This window comes from Oryx dammah, unplaced genomic scaffold, assembly GCF_014754425.2.
Source record: "Oryx dammah isolate SB20612 unplaced genomic scaffold, SCBI_Odam_1.1 HiC_scaffold_16, whole genome shotgun sequence".
NCBI classification, from domain to species: domain Eukaryota; kingdom Metazoa; phylum Chordata; class Mammalia; order Artiodactyla; family Bovidae; genus Oryx; species Oryx dammah.
Genome location: NW_024070200.1, coordinates 23,502,108 through 23,520,078, shown reverse-complemented (window position 1 = coordinate 23,520,078; position 17,971 = coordinate 23,502,108). Strand labels below are relative to the sequence as shown.

The window sequence follows — 17,971 nt, the reverse complement described above, 5'->3', positions numbered from 1 at the left end:
CAGTTCCCCTATTAGCATTATTCATTTCTGAAAGTATTAAAAGTAGACTCATTAACACTATTTAATAGGATTCTTTCTCAAGGAATTGGTATAAATATGTTTTTGAAAAAAAAAATATTGGCATAAGGTTTATAATTATTTTTTTGTCTTGCCCTGTTGCTTTGTTTTTTTATTTTTGTCTTCTCATACTGTGTATCTCTTTAAGCTGTCTCAAATCCTCTTTGGAAGAGGTGGGAAATATATTAATAATAATAATAATAAATACCCTGCTTTGCCTGTTCTAGCACTGTAGGGCACATATAGCACTCTTTTCCTAAGGCAAAAAGTCCACAATTTGCAGTTTGTAAAGTGGTGGAAGGTGAGTTCTTCCACCTTCTTAAAAAGAAAGAGGGACTTGTCCCACCCAAGTGTCCATTCATTTCAATGTTCAGCATCCAACAAACATTAATTAGCTTCTATTCTGTGAATAGTACTATGGTTGCTGCTGCAGGACTCATGATCCTTGCCTTTGATGAGTTTATACTTGATTCCAAGATTGTAGAAATTATACTGATTTTGAGGAATCTATTCTTTTAAAAGTGAGTTAATTGAACACTGTTAATTCGCATATCCTCTTCATTCAGGATGTTCACCTATTCAGGATACTTTATTATCCATATTTTATATGAGTTTGATGTTTTTCAGGTGCAGTCATCTTTTGCATTAGTTTTTTTAGCATTTTGTCTGAAGTTGTATTTATAATTTCAAAAACTATTAGTATCATGTTATACTTTTCGGATTTCATACATTGTATGTTGAGTTTTAGAAAAGTTTAACTCAGACATGATAGTGTATTATTCTGGAAGTTGATTCAGATAATTTTTCCTCTGGTTTTAAAAAAAGAATATTAACTAGTTATTAACTAGTATGAACACTCAAACTTCCTTTATTCCTTTAAAATCATTATATAAATCACTATGCTAAATATAATGATCAATAATAGACAATATTAGTTGTCTTAGTTGGTATTTTCAAGAGGAAAGAGTGGAATGTTACGTGAATGCCAAGTATCATCATGTTTTCAATAGTCAACTGCTATTTATACAAACAACTATAAGCATAATCAGTGGTTTCTTCTGGGAGTTACTATGTGCCATCCTTGTGATGTATTATGACATAGTCACCTATGATGCAGTAATAAATGGCAAACTTTTTTTACATAATGATCTTAAATTGTTAATCTGCTTTGAAATTTTAGGATATCTTTGAAATGCCACAAAACCAGGGTTAGAAGTGCTTCTCATAAAGAATGACAGTTTCAACTTAACATTTTCTTGTTAAAAAAGTTCTATCCTGCAGGACTATTGGTAAAAATAAACATTGGGTTGCCTCACATACCATCTTTGATAATCAAGCTGAAGGTGTTGATGTGCAAGCTGTTACATTAGGCCTTTTTGCATGTAGACTCATAAAAAGAGCAACAGGGATTCTTTGCCCCACTTTTCACTTCCCCATCTGCCAAGCAACTCATGGTGTTATAGCTTCTTCATTCTCAGTCTAGATGAGCTGAGTATGCCAGGTCTTAAGTTCCCTAGCTTTTGGTTTTACCTTCATCACTCTGCTTCTTCTTTGTTCTCTTAAAAATTAAGTATGCTGAATATTTTTATACTGACTCCTTTTCAGGAGATTTGGAGAGGAGGCAGGGAATTATTTATTTTTGACAGCTAGTAATGGCTGTATCTAAATTACTCAAAATAATTTGTTCCTTTTAAACTCAGTGTTTATTTGACCTTTTCTCTTAGAATTGATTTATTCTGCAGTTAAAAACATCTACAGTGTCCAGAGGTAGTTATTTTGGTTGTATTTTTGATTTGTAAATTAACCATTAAAAAGTGATATATCTAAAAAATAGAAAAACATTTCTTTGTGATTATTTGCATAAAAGTCAAATGATGTAACTGTGTTCTTGTTACCTGAGATCAAGGAAAAAATATATTCAGTAGGCTAGTAGAATATGAATGATATTAAGAGATAATGTATAGAAATGATAAATTGTTAGCCTTTGCTGGGCTTTTAAAATTAATATCTTAATTTTTGCTTTGTTAAGACTTTATAAAGAACGATTAAGTCAGGTGGATGCAAAACTACAAGAAGTCATAGCTGGAAAAGCACCAGAATATTTGGAACCACTGGCAACTTTACAAGAAAATATGCAAATTCGTACAAAGGTAGCAGGTAGGAAAGTGAAACATCTTTTCCATATAGTAGAATATGAATTTTTCAATAGATTTAAAAGGTGGTTGTTGTTAATAGAATTACAGATGTATCTACATTGAACAGAATATTATACTATCAGTCAGCCCACAGTTATTTTAATTTATTAAATGCCTCCTGCTTTTCTCTGCTGCTGTGGAGGGTTAAAAAAAAAAAAAAGCCCTCAAATTGCTCACAGTGTTGTTGAAAGGGTATTTCCACATGTGAAACAATTAGAAACCAGGATATTTTCATTAAGAGATACTGTTACTACCATAGTTTATTTTTCTATTAATGTTCAATTTAAGTCCTCTTAGTATTTTTCATCTTTATGAGTGATAAAGAGTTCTTATTTATAAAAACATTAAAAAAAATTTGATCAGGATGTTACAGAACAGGGAATTAACCTTCAAACCTGTAGTTCAGCTATAAGTTTTTATTTTGAAAAGTTTGATGATGCATTTGTGATTATGAATAAATGGAGATGTATTTTATTTGTATGGTTAAATTTCAGTCTTCTGTTTGTAACTGGGATCTGGCCTCAGAATTGTGTCCTACCATGCCTAACAAAGGATATATCTATTTGAAGATCATTTAATGATTTTTCATAGTCAATCTAAAAACTGAAATTTACTGAAGATACTGATTGTTTTCTTTTTGGGGAACAATAATTGATCCTCATACACCTGTTACATATTAATAATACCTACGGCATTGTTGATAATAGGTTCTTCTTATACTGAATCCTCCTTAAACCAAATTTTAGTCTTGAGTGCTTAACATTAAGTGTATAGATAATGTTATGCTTAATCTGCTGTTGACTTAGCACATCCTTAAAAGTAAACATGTCCTTACTTTTCTTTGACATTTGAAAAGAACTAAGTGAGACTTCCTAAAGTTTGGAAAATATTACTTGAGTCAGTTATTCACTTCGCTACGAGGTGGCCTCCTGTACTTTTAGATTGTACAAAGAGTAGTGTGTGTGATTGTGTTGCTGACGGCATAGTTCCAAATATTTGTTCCTTACCTTTACTGTACAAGAAAAAGTATTGCAGTTCTAGAGGCAGCTATTGGAGAAGACAATGGCACCCCACTCCAGTACTCTTGCCTGGAAAATCCCATGGATAGAGGAGCCTGGTAGGCTGCAGTCCATGGGGTCGCTAAGAGTCGGACACGACTGAGCGACTTCACTTTCACTTTTCACTTTCATGCATTGGAGAAGGAAATGGCAACCCACTCCATCGTTCTTGCCTAGAGAATCCCAGGGATGGGGGAGCCTGGTGGGCTGCCGTCTGTGGGGTTGCGCAGAGTTGGACACGACTGAAGCGACTTAGCAGCAGCAGCAGAGGCAGGTATGGCATAGAGTTAAGTATGTACATCTAGACCTCTTTGCCATTTTTGTGATGGCCTATTTTCTGTGGTTTTTTAAGGGTGCCTATTTTATGCGGTGGTCTTGGTACCTCTAAGTTAAACTCGAACATCTATCCTCTAGGTAAAGCTCTGTCAGGAGCACTCAAACATCGTGTTAATTTATAAATTTTGTTATATTAGTTTATAAATTGAGTCTTCTTGGAAGCTTTGGACTCTTTTGTTTCGATGGTTATGGTATCCAGTTGTTAGTTTGAGTATATATGATTGAGAAACCAGAGTTTTTTGACTCTGTTTCCCTTATGAATCCTGAGACATTGTTTTTCATAGGTGGAGTTTTATTTTTGTTTAAATCATTCTCTAACAAGCATTTAGAAATATTTTTTAGAAAAATGGGTAAGAACTAAAATTTGCAGTATAGTTTCTCTCTAGCTCTTAGTTTTCTAGTCTTCTTTGACATATATTTTGACTGAGCCTTGTTATTTCTAGTTTATAAAGGTAAAGTTAGACCCACCAATTTCTTTTTGATTCATTTTATAAAATAGGACAGAATTCTTACAGGGAAGTGATAATGAAACTCCTTATTGCTAACATAATCAGAGTAATTGTGTTTGGTTGCAGGAATCTATAGAGAGCTCTGCTTAGAATCTGTAAAGAACAAATATGAATGTGAAATTCAAGCTTCTCGCCAGCATTGTGAGGTACTGTTATTTTGTTTAACTTTTAAGCTGATTTCAATTCTTCAAGTCTTCTTCTGAGTGCAGCAGTTAAAAAAGTAAAATAAATGAAACAAAATTGAATAGTACTTTAGCTCAGCCCACTTATACAGTTTTTTTTTAATACAGTTTCATTGGAAGCTATATTGGAAATAGGACACAAAGAATCATACAAAAGAACTAAGTGATATAATTTTAGAAGTTTTGCAGCTGTCACCTTAAAAAGACTTTGTAATGATTATGTCATCTGGCATCACCAAAAGTAGTATAATTAGTATAATGTTAAAGACTCAAAAAATGTATGTCCGGTAGTTATATTAATTTCTCAATTTTTTGATCTGTCTCCACATCTTAGGGCAAAATTCTCTATGGGGAAAAATGGATTCTCTGTGTTCTGTTTATTTTTAATAGCACTGGAAAACATAGTGTTGATTTTGCAGATTACTTTTCATAAGACCTAGACAAGATCATAAATAACTAGGGAAAATAAGAACAAGTTCTATGATGATTCTTATCTTAATGTACCATATCTTTATAAACTATTAAAATACTGAGAGTAGATAGATATAAAAATGATGGAGCTTGTGTCATTTTCTTGGTTATAACTGAGATGAAACATTTTGTTTTCTAAGAAGTACCTGTACATATCTTTTGCCTTTATGTTGAGCTTTTAGTCTTTTCCTCATTGACTGTAGGGATTCTTCATATATTCTGGATACAAATGCACTGCTGGTTATAAGCTTTGCAAATATTTTTACCCAGGCAATGGGGAATCTTTTATTCTTTTTGATGACCTTTTAAAACAAAATTTCACATTTTAATGTGGTTGAATGTATCATCTTTCATTTATAATATTGTATATGTTTCTTGTGTTTTCCTCACTTTGAGTAAAATGATATCTTTTCTTTTAAAATTTGAAATTTTCTTTTTGTTGCTAAACTACTAATTCATTTTTGTGTGTGATTAAAGTATGGATCTAATTTTACTTCTTTGCTTTTGGATAGGTAATCTCACTGTTTATTACATACTTCATTGTTTCCCCACTAATCAGAAATTCCATCTCTTTTTTATACCAAATATCCATGTATGTGCTGGCTTGTTTTTAGCGTTTTTTTCATCTGTTCCAGTGGTCTCTTTGGCTCCTCTTGCACCAGTATCATAATTTCTCTATTTGCAGCTTTCATTCTAGTAAGTTGATGAGTCAATAGCCTAATAATTTTACCTTGCTCTTTTCATTCTTACAGATGTTATTATTATTAATTGTATTCGTTGTTTAGTAACAGCTTTTTAAAAATTACCTTTTTTACTTTTTATTTTCTGCTGCTGCATAGAAAAGTGAGTTTTATATATTGATACTATATCCAACCATGTTACCCTTTCTTAATTTAGAGTGTAAATAATATAAATAAATCATCATATAAGTAATAATGTGATTTGTGAATAATGCTGGAGTGAAAGTGATGTATGTATTCTTGGCACCCTTGGTGAAGTTCAGTTGACCATACATGCATGGGTTTATTTTCAAGGCTCTCTATTTCTGTTCCATTGGTCTAAGTTTTATTCTGGTACCATATTGTTATAATTACTGTAGTTTTATAATATGTTTTAAAATTAGAAAACGTGAGGCCTTCTCACATTTGTTCTTCTTTCTCAAAATTGTTTTGGCTACTTGGGGTCCTTTGTATTTTCATATGAATTTTAGGATTGTTTTTTCTATTGCTGTTAAAAAGTCATTGGAATTTTAATAGAGGTTACATTGATTTTTTTAAATTGCTTTGGGTAGTATGGACATTTTAACAATAATAAGTCTTCCAATCCATGAACATGGGCTCTCTTTCCACTTATTTATATTTTTCTTAATTTCTATCAGTGTTTTATATTGTCAGTATACAAGTCTTTCACTTTAGTTTATTCCTAAGTATTTTATTGTGTTAGATACTCTTGTAAATGAGATTTTTAATTTCCCATATCTCCTTAATTCTATCAGTTTTTGCTTTATATACGTGTGTGTGTGTATATATATATATATGTATGGAGAGAGAGAGAGAGAAAGAGAGAGAGAGAACTTCCCTGGTGGCTTAGACAGTAAAGCGTCTGTCTACAATGTAGGAGACCTGGGTTCGAGCCCTGGGTTGGGAAGATCCCCTGGAGAAGGAAATGGTAATCCACTCCAGTACAATTGCCTGGAAAATCCCATGGACAGAGGAGCCTGGTAGGCTACAGCTATGGGGTCGCAAAGAGTCGGAGACAACTGAGCAACATAGAGAGAGAGGGAGAGAGAGACAGAGAGTCTGTATTAGCACACACATATTAAAATTTTTGTGTTTCTAATGAGTGTAACATTTTATCCTTTTTTTATACCTCTGTCTCTGTAACGGTGATTTTTGCCTTAAAGTCTGTTTTGTCTTGACAGTTAAAGCAGGTACCCTAGTTTTATTTGGCTTGGCATCTGCCTGATAAGACGTTTTTTCATTCTTTATTTTTTTCATCTCTTCACTTTTTTCTGGCCTTGTATTTTAGGTGTATTACTTATAAATAACATATACCTTGATTTAAAATAAAACTATTCTAACAATTTTTGTCTTTTAACTGATAAATTTAGTCCAATTATTTTGATATTTAAGCCCAACCTATTCTGTGTTTTTAATTTGTTATGCTTTATCCTTTTTTTAAAATTCTCTCCTGACTTTTTTTGGTACGTATGTGTGATGTGTTGAGTTTTAACATTACATCAGAAGTTTATATTCTCTATTTCTATTTTACTGATTACCTCCACATTTTCCATTTCTATATTTTAAAGGTTATCTTAAATTTTCAGTATACATACCTCCATTAGTAGAATCTAAATACCAATCAATAGCTCTGTTCTCCTCGATAAAATTCCTATATAAAGGATCTTAGAACTCTAACTGCAGTTACTCCCTCCCAAATTACAAGTTACAGTTGTTCACAATTTCTTACCTTTCATACTTTAGATGAGATGTTACTTTGATCTCATAGATTTAGTTGTGTTTAAGTTTATCCATATCTTATTAATACTAGTTACTTGTTCACTGTTTCTTAATTATCAATTAATTTGTCTGTATCAGATCTTAGTTGTGGCATGTGGAGTCTTCACTGCTGCATGAAGGATCTTTCTCTGTGGTGCTCAGGCACTAGAGAGCGTAGGATCAGTAGTTGCCATATGCAGGCTTAGTTGCCTGGAGGCACATGGGATCTTAGTTCCCCAACCAGGGATCGAACTCGCATCCCCTGCATTGGAAGGTGGATTCTTAACCATTGGACCATCAGTGCAGCCCCTTGTTAGCTGTTTTTGAGTTGCAACCCTTCCCTGCAGGTATATGTTTTGCTTTTTGAAAAATATCCTAGGCATTCCTTCCCTGAAAGTCTTTTAGTTCAGTTTTTCTTTGTTCAAAAATAGCTTTATTTGTAAATATTGTGGAACAACAGTTTAGGGAGTTATAACACTCTAGGATGACAATTATTTCTTGTTAATATTTTTAGGATCTTGCTTTCCACAGTCTATGCTAGAAGCCTACAGTCATTTGTAGATAATTTTTTTCCCTTTCCCTCACTGGCTGCAAAAACTCTTCTCTTTGTTGTTCTTCAGTTTCTGTACTGTGTGTCTCCATAGGATTATTTTTCTCTCCTGACTTGGATTTGTTGTGACTTCTGCATCTCAGAATTTGTTTTCCATTCATTCTCTTTTATGTTTTTTTTTTGTTGTTTGTTTTTTTGGCCGAGAGGCATGTGGGATCTTAGCTCCCTGACCAGGGATCAACCCTGCACCACTTGCATTGCAAGGCGAAGTCTTAACCACTGGACCGGCAGGGAAGTCCCTCCAGTAATTCCGAAAATTTCTCAGCTGTTAACTTTTCTGGTATTACCTCTCTTCCATTATCTTTACTTCCATCTTCTGAAACTCTAATAAGTCATATGTAAGTCCTCATTCTGTCTTTCATGCTGCTTAATAGTTAATTCATATTTTTATTCAGTAAGTCATTATCAGACATTCTTAGAGCCTAATTCTGCTGTTTCTTATTTCTGCGAAACCTCACAGTTTGCTTATTTCATGATTCTGGAGGCTTTATTGGTAGGAATTCTGCGAGCCTTGGACAGAAGACGTGGCTCTTCAGATTGTGTGTATGTGTGCGCGTGCATATGCTCAGTCATGTCTGACTTTTTGCAACCCTGTGGACTGTAGCCCTCCAGGCTGCTCTGTCCACGGGATTCTGCAGGCAAGAATACTGGAGTGGGTTGCCATTTCCTCCTCCAGAGGATCTTCCCAACCCAGGGTTCGAACCCTGTCTCTTGTGTCTCCTGCATAGGGAAGCAGATTCGTTATCACAGTGCCACCTGGGAAGCCCCCTTTAAATAGTATCTGCTTTTTTTCTGCTGAGTTGTTTTAGCCAAGTATCCTCATCTGCCACCAGCACGTGACTGCTTTAGTTTTTTGGCTTGGGATTTTCTGTGTTTAAATCTCAGATATGTAGAAATCAGACCTGAGATGATATATGTTTAGGGAAAACTTTTTTCTCCACTTACGCTCTATGCTGAGACAGATTTCCCTCAGGTGGATCGTTTAAGTCAGCCTTTTCATAAAATGTAGTAACCCTTCAGAACCATACAGGGATCTCAGTTACCTCCAAGATCTTTCTCTTTTAACCAAACAGCCATTAACCATTAACATGCTTCTGCTGTTCAGTAACCAGCAAGTACCCTCAAGGAGACCACAGTTTCAGTATCAGGTTAGCATGCTGGTTTCTAGCTCCTTGTTTATGTTTGATCCTTGGGGATATCTCTTATTTTCTTGAGAGATTAGCTATATCTTTAAAAAGATTTTGTGGTATTCTATCTACAGTGTCTAGAGGTGTTGGGAGTTTTATTTAATTTGGTTTTTTGTGAATATCTAGTGCTTCTTCACAGACCAACTCTCACATCCATACATGACCACAGGAAAAACCATAGCCTTGACTAGACAGACCTTTGTTGGCAAAGTAATGTCTCTGCTTTTGAATATACTATCTAGGTTGGTCATAACTTTTCTTCCAAGGAGTAAGCGTCTTTTAATTTCATGGCTGCAGTCATCATCTGCAGTGATTTTGGAGCCCCCCAAAATAAAGTCTGACACTGTTTCCCCATCTATTTCCCATGAAGTGATGGGACCGGATGCCATGATCTTCGTTTTCTGAATGTTGAGCTTTAGGCCAACTTTTCCGCCCTCCACTTTCACTTTGATCAATAGGCTTTTTAGTTCTTCTTCACTTTCTGCCATAAGGGTGGTGTCATCTGCATATCTGAGGTGATTGATATTTCTCCCGGCAATCTTGATTCCAGCTTGTGTTTCTTCCAGTCCAGCGTTTCTCATGATGTACTCTGCATATAAGTTAAATAAGCAGGGTGATAATATACAGCCTTGACATACTCCTTTTCCTATTTGGAACCAGGCTGTTGTTCCATGTCCAGTTCTAACTGCTGCTTCCTGACCTGCATACAGATTTCTCAAAAGGCAGGTCAGGTGGTCTGGGAAGAACTGATGCTTTTGAACTGTGGTGTTGGGGAAGACTCTTGAGAGTCCCTTGGACTGCAAGGAGATCCGATCCAGCCAGTCCATTCTGGAGATCAGCCCTGGAATTTCTTTGGAAGGAATGATGCTGAAGCTGAAACTCCAGTACCTTGGCCACCTCATGCGAAGAGTTGACTCATTGGAAAAGACTCTGATGCTGGGAGGGATTGGGGACAGGAGGAGAAGGGGACAACAGAGGATGAGATGGCTGCATGGCATCACTGACTCGATGGACACGAGTCTGAGTGAGCTCTGGGAGTTGGTGATGGACAGGGAGGCCTGGCGTGCTGCGACTCATGGGGATATGACTGAGCAACTGAACTGAGTGTACTACATTGCCATAAATAAAAACCAACAAGATACATTTAAGCCATGTTTTTTCTTAGGCAATTGTATTGATATTCTTTCTCTTCCATCATTTTTCAGCTTTGAAAGTCCTTGCTTCTTCATAGAGATGCTGAATATTTACCTCAATCTCTTCTGGTTTAGTTATGGTTTTATGTTTTAAATGTTTAATATATAATTACTACTATAATTAATCTGTTTAATTATATAATTAATCTGAAAATACTCACCAGTAGTTAAAGGGCATTTTTAGATAGCAAATAGAAGGTGAATAGGAACTTTAAATATTTAGAGTGTTATGTGTTTTACATTCACTTTCATTTTAATGTTTACAACAATTTTATAGAATAGGAATTGTCTTGATTGTTATGAATGGGTTAACAAAGACTCAGAGTTTAAATAATTTGCTTGGGAGTCACACAGTTAATAAGCAGCAGAACAAGGATTGAAATCCTTTGTTGATTTTTCTAGTTATTTATGTAGTTTAGTGTTAAATCTGAACTTTCTCATACAAGGCTTTGTATCTGCTTATTCCTTAGTTCTTCATTTGACTCATATGTTAATAATGGAAATAACCCGAGGGACGAGGGAAGTGGGAAGAAGGAAGACATACTGCCAGTTGTCAGAATAAAAGATTGATTAGCAGCAGATAGAAAAGAGGGGCCAGGGCCAGAGACTAGATAGGTTCACGCAGGTATGCACACAGAGAGTGTTCCAAAAACCACAGAGGCAATCAAGGCAGCAGATGGTTTGTGTCAAATTAAGGAAGAAAATCATATTTATAGAATACTATAATGTGCCTGAAACACTAAGATGGGTAGAGATGCTTTATTTAGGCTATCTCATTTAAGCCTCCCCATAGAGCTGGAAATGAGTTTTAAGATGTGATGGCAGGTGGTAGCAAGGTTTTAGCCAGGCCCTTAGGGTTCAGGGTTAGCATTCCTATTTTTAAAAATTAGTGAGAGCTCTTCAGAGCTCTGATTTTTTTTGATTTTCAATTCATTTGGTTATTTTTTCTGATTATAACATTAATAAGTGTTTGATGAGAAAACTTGAGAAATAAGTCTAAAGAAGAGAATAAAAGCAACCGTAATCTTACTAAGCAGAAGTAATTACTGTTAATAAGTGTGCATGCATGCTCAGTTGCTCAGTCATATCCAACTTTTTGTGACCCCATGAACTGTAGCCTACCAGGTTCCTCTGTCCATAGGATTTCCCAGGCAAGAAAACTGGAGTGGGTTGTCATTTCCTTCTTCAGGGGATCTTCCCAACCCAGGGATTAAACCTGAATCTCCTGTATGCAGGCAGATTCTTTATCACTGAGCCACCTGGGAAGCCCTAAGTGTGCGTATGTTTGTATAATTGTTTTTCACATAGCTGGTTTGACTCTATTATACTATTTGTATCCTAACTTTTTAATAAGCAGCATTTCATAAGTTTATCCTATTGCTCTAAATATTTTTTTTAAAGGGTCATTTTGTGTTTTTTATTTTTAAAAATTAGAAGATGGTTCTTTTAAGGTGCTAGCCTGCCATCTTCTTGATCAGCTGGCCCCCTAAAAAGGTCTCTTTCTGCCTCAGCCCCTTATCTCTCAGATTCATTGGCCTGTTGTGCAGTGAGCAGATCAAGCTTGGACTCAGTATCAATTTGGCTTAGCCAGCCAGGAGCCTGCTGCTTGTGTCTAGCTGATACTAATCAAAGAATATTGGGGCAAGACCCTAGTAGCTGCCGGGACCATTTGTCCTGAAGTTCTTTTCCTTCAAGATTCCCTGCAGTGGCCTGGCTGCCCCCAGTGCTTGGCAGTTGAGAAAAGGAACAGACAAACTTCTACTAGTTGACAGACTGGGATTTTGTTTGTAGGGATTCATTAATGACAAACCCAGCCCTGCATGAGATAGGTCTATAATCTGTTCAGAAACTTGACATCTTCCAACTCAGTTCAAAATTGAGTGAGCATCCAGGAAACCACTGGCTCATTCACTGCTCTGATGAGATCTTACCTTTGGAACCCAGAACAATGCAGAGTTATGCACTTAAAGCTCAGAAAAGGATGCAGAACAGTATGTGCTAGATCAAGCCACGCTCCTTAGCACTTTAAGAGATCAAGCCATGAGCCTTTGGAGTGGGAGCACTGGCTCCAAGACCCTAGGCTAACAGAGAACTAACCCTCAGTTCAGTTCAGTTCAGTCAGTCAGTCGTGTCCGACTCTTTGCGACTCCATGAATCGCAGCACGCCAGGCCTCCCTGTCCATCACCAACTCCCAGAGTTCACACAAACTCACATCCATCCAGTGATGCCATCCAGCCATCTCATCCTCGGTTGTCCCCTTCTCCTGTCCCCAATCCCTCCCAGCATCAGAATCTTTTCCAATGAGTCAACTCTTCGCATGAGGTGGCTAAAGTACTGGAGTTTCAGCTTTAGCATCATTCCTTCCAAAGAACACTCAGGGCTGATCTCCTTCAGAATGGACTGGTTGGATCTCCTTGCTGTCCAAGGGACTCTCAAGAGTCTTCTCCAATACCACAGTTCAAACACATCAATTCTTCGGTGCTCAGCTTTCTTCACAGTCCAACTCTCACATCCATACATGACTATTGGAAAAACCATAGCCTTGACTAGATGGACCTTAGTTGGCAAAGGAATGTCTCTGCTTTTGAATATGCTATCTAGGTTGGTCATAACTTTCCTTCCAAGGAGTAAGCGTCTTTTCATTTCATGGCCGCAGTCACCATCTGCAGTGATTTTGGAGCCCCCCAAAATAAAGTCTGACACTGTTTCCACTGTTTCCCCATCTATTTCCCATGAAGTGATGGGACTGGATGCCATGATCTTCGTTTTCTGAATGTTGAGCTTTAAGCCAACATTTTCACTCTCCTCTTTCACTTTCATCAATAGGCTTTTTAGTTCCTCTTCACTTTCTGCCATAAGGGTGGTGTCATCTGCATATCTGAGGTTATTGGTATTTCTCCCGGCAATCTTGATTCCAGCTTCTGCTTCTTCCAGCCCAGCGTTTCTCATGATGAACTCTGCATATAAGTTAAATAAGCAGGGTGACAATATACAGCCTTGACATACTCCTTTTCCTATTTGGAACCAGGCTGTTGTTCCATGTCCAGTTCTAACTGTTGCCTCCTGACCTGTATATAGGTTTCTCAAGAGGCAGATCAGGTGGTCTGGTATTCCCATCTCTTTCAGAATTTTCCACAGTTTATTGTGATCCACCCAAAGGCTTTGGCATAGTCAATAAAGCAGAAATAGATGTTTTTCTGGAACTCTCTTGCTTTTTCGATGATCCAGCAGATGTTGGCAATTTGATCTCTGGTTCTTCTGCCTTTTCTAAAACCAGCTTGAACATCTGTAAGTTCATGGTTCACATACTGCTGAAGCCTCGCTTTGAGAATTTTGAGCATTACTTTACTAGCATGTGAGATGAGTGCAAATGTGCAGTAGTTTGAGCATTCTTTGGCATTGCCTTTCTTTGGGATTGGAATGAAAACTGACCTTTTCCAGTCCTGTGGCCACTGCTGAGTTTTCCAAATTTGCTGGCATATTGAGTGCAGAACAACCCTAGGTGGTATTAAATAGTGAGAACTCACACAAAGGAAACCTCTAGAATACAAGACTCTGCATCACCCAACCACCAATAGCACCCTGTGCAGGACGCCTCATCTAAACAACAAACAAAAGAAAAAATACAAACCACATCATCACTAGACAGGAGTACCACCTCATCCAGCCTTGTCCATCCGAGGAAAATCAAACAAGCAAACACGCAGCAGAAATCTCACCCTATATGAAGGTTACACAAACCACTGGGACCAACCTTAGGTGGGGAGAAACCAAAAGGAAGGAATAATTCCACCTTGAAGCCTTGGAAAGAAGACCTCAAGTACAATAAATTAAAAAAGAAAAAATGAAAAGGCAGAGAAATACCACACAAATGAAGGAACAAACTAGAAACAAGTCCAAATAAATGAAGAGGAAATAGGCAAACTGCCTGAAAAAGAATTCAGAATGATGATAGTAAAGATGATCAAAAACCTTGAAAACAAATGGAAAAAATGCAAGAATTAATTAACAAAGTCCTAGAAGAATTAAAGAATAAACATGCAGAAACAGCACAATTACTGAAATTAAAAATACTCTAGAAGGAATTAGTAGCAGAATATCTGAAGCAGAAGAACGAATCAGTGAGCTGGAAGATAAAATGGTGGAAATAACTTCTGAAGAGCAGAATAAGGTAAAAAGAATGAAAAGAACTGAAGATAGTCTTAAAGACCTCTGGGACAATATCATATGCACCGACATTCGAATTATAGGAGTCCCAGAAGAAGACAAAAAGAAAGGGTATGAGAAAATTTTTGAAGAGATTATAGTTGAAAATTTCCCCAACATGGAAAAGGAAATAGTCAATCAAGTCTAAGAGGCACAAAGAGTCCCGTACAGGATAAACCCAAGGAGAAACATGCCAAGACACATACTGATCAAACTAACAAAGACTAAACACAAAGAATATTGAAAGCAGCAAGGGAGAAGCAACAAGTAACATACAAGGGAAACCCTATATGTTTGATAGCTGATCTTTCAGCAGAAACTCTGCAGGCCAGAAGGGAATGGCAAGATACATTTTAAGTACTGAAAGGGAAAAATCTACAACCAAGATTACTATACCAAACAAGGATCTCATTCAGAATTGATGGAGAAATAAAATGCTTTTCAGACAAGAAAAAGTTAAGGAAATTCAGTACCACCAAACCAGCTTTACAACAAATGTTAAAGGGACTTACATAGTCAAGAAATACAAGAGAAGAAAAATGATCTACAAATCAACCCCAACAGAAGGATGGTGCGGGGAGGGAGGAGGAAGGGGGGTTCAGGATAGGGAACACGTGTATACCTGTGGTGGATTCACGTTGATGTATGGCAAAACCAATACAATATTGTAATTAACCTCCAATTAAAATAAATTTATATTAAAAATGGCAATAGGAACATATATATCAATAATTACTTTAAATGTAAATGAATTAAATGCTCCAAACAAAAGACACAGACTGGCTGAAAGGATACAAAAACAAGACCCATATATATGCTGTCTACAAGAAACCCACTTCAGATCTCAAGACACATATAGACTGAAAGTGAGAGGATGGAAAAGTATATTCCATGCAAACGGAAAGCAAAGCTGGAGTAGCAATCCTCATGTCAGACAAAATAGACCTTAAAATAAAGAAGACTACAAGAGATAAGGAAGGACACTACATAATGATCAAGGAATCAATCCAAAAGGAAGACATAACAGTTGTTAATATCTATGCACCCAACATATGAGCACCACAATGCTATGACACTAGATATCAGTTACAAGAAAAAAACTGTAAGAAACACAAATACATGGAGATTAAACAACATGTTTCTAAATAACCAACAGATTACTGGAGAAATCAAAAGGGAAATAAAAAAATTTCTAGAACAAATGACAAAACTCAAAACCTGCGGGATGCAGCAAAAGCCGTTCTAGGAGGGAAGTTTACAGCAATACAATCCTACCTTAATAAACAAGAAGAACATTGAATAGACAACCTACTTTACAGCTAAAACAACTGGAAAAAGAATAAAAAAAACCCCAAAATTAGTAGAAGCAAAGAAATCATAAAGATCCAAGCAGAAGTAAGTGAAAAATGAAAGAAACAGTAGTAAAGATTAATAAAACTAAAAGCTGATTCTTTGAGAAGATAAACAAAATTGACAAACCTTTAGCCAGACTCATCAAGAAAAAAAGAGAGAAGAATCAAATCAACAAAATGAAAAAGGAAACATTACAACAAACAGTACAGAAATACAAAGGATTATAACAGACTATTATGAACAACTATATGGCAGTAACATGGATAACCTGGAAGAAATGGACGGATTCTTAAAAAAGTTCAATTTTCCAAGTTCAGTTCAGTTCAGTCGCTCAGTCGTGTCCGACTCTTTGCGACCCCATAAATCGCAGCACGCCAGGCCTCCCTGTCCATCACCAACTCCCAGAGTTCACTCAGATTCACGTCCATCGAGTCAGTGATGCCATGCAGCCATCTCATCCTCTGTCATCCCCTTCTCCTCCTGACCCTAATCCCTCCCAGCATCAGATTCTTTTCCAGTGAGTCAACTCTTCACATGAGGTGGCCAAAGTACTGGAGTTTCAGCTTCAGCATCATTCCTTCCAAAGAAATCCCAAGACTGAATCAGAAAGAAATTATGAACAACCCATTTACAAGCACTGAAATTGAAGCTGTGATCAAAAATCTCCCAAAAACCAAAAGCTCAGGACCAGATGGCTTCACGGGAGAATTCTGTCAAACATTTAGAGAAGAACTAAGGCCTATCCTTCTAAAATTCTTTCAAAAAATTGAAGAGGAAAGAATATTTCCAAACTCATTCTATGAGGCCACCATCACCTGACACCAAAACCAGACAAAGACAACACAAAAAAAGAAAACTACAGGCCAGTATCACTGATGAACATAGATGCAAAAATCCTCAACAAAATTTTAGCAAACAGAATTCAGCAACACATCAAAAAGCTCATACTCTATGATCAAGTTGGGTTTTTCCAGTGATGCAAGGATTCTTCAATATACGAAAATCAATCAATGTGATACACCATATAAACAATTTGAAAGATAAAAACCATATGATAATCTCAATAGATGCAGAAAAAGCCTTTGACAAAACTCAGCACCCATTTATGATTAAAACTCTTCAAAAAGTGGGCATAGAAGGAACCTACCTCAACATAGTAAAAGCCATATATGATAAGCCTACAGCAAACATTATTCTCAATGGTGAAAAACTGAAAGCATTCCCCCTGAGATCAGGAACAAGATAAGGGTGTCCACTTTCTCAACTGTTATTCAACATAGTTTTGGAAGTCCTAGCTACAGCAATCAGAGAAGAAAAAGAAATAAAAGGAATCTAGATCATAAAAGAAGTCACTGTTTACAGATGATATGATACTGTACATAGATAACCCTACAGATAGTATCAGAAAATTACGAGCTAATCAGTGAATTTCTCAGTTCCAGGATGCAAAATCAATACACAGGAATCACTTGCATTTCTATATACTGGCAATGAAAAATCAGAGAAATTAAGGAATCAATCCCATTCACCATTGCAACAAAAATAATTAAATATCTAGGAATAAACTTACCTAAGGAGACAAAAGAACTGTACACAGATAATTATAAGACACTAATGAAGGAAATCAAAGATGACATAAACAGATGGAGAGATATTCCATGTTCCTGGGTAGGAAGAATCAATATTATGAAAGTGACTATACTGCTAAATGCAATCTACAGATTCAGTGTGATCCCTATCAAATTACCAGTAGCATTTTTCACAGAACTAGAACAAAAAATTTCACAATTCAAATGGAAACACTACAGACCCTGAATAGCCAAAGCAGTTTTGAGAAAAAAAAATGGAGGTGGAGGAATCAACCTTCCTAACTTCAGATTATACTACAAAGCTACAGTCTTCAAGACAGTATAGTACTGGCACAAAAACTGAAATATAGACCAATGGGACAAGATAGAAAGCCCAGAAAGAAGCCCATGGACCTATGGGTACCTTATTTTTGACAAAGGAGGCAAGAATATACAATGGGGCAAAGACAGCCTCTTCGATAAATGGTGCTGGGAAAACTGGACAGCTGCATGCAAAAGAGTGAAATTAGAACACTTCCTAACACCA

The 17,971-nt window shown here is 36.4% G+C and overlaps 1 protein-coding gene across 2 annotated transcripts in view; it reads left to right on the top strand.

The window, feature by feature from the left end:
• The window catches only part of BRMS1L (BRMS1 like transcriptional repressor), a 43,609-nt gene that overhangs the window by 5,596 nt on the left and 20,042 nt on the right, over nt 1-17,971 (top strand). For both annotated transcript variants that reach the window (XM_040256743.1, XM_040256742.1), the window contains exons 3-4: nt 2,087-2,214; nt 4,222-4,301. In XM_040256743.1, coding sequence (XP_040112677.1) covers nt 2,087-2,214; nt 4,222-4,301 — 208 coding nt within the window. The remainder of the gene's footprint in view (nt 1-2,086; nt 2,215-4,221; nt 4,302-17,971) is intronic.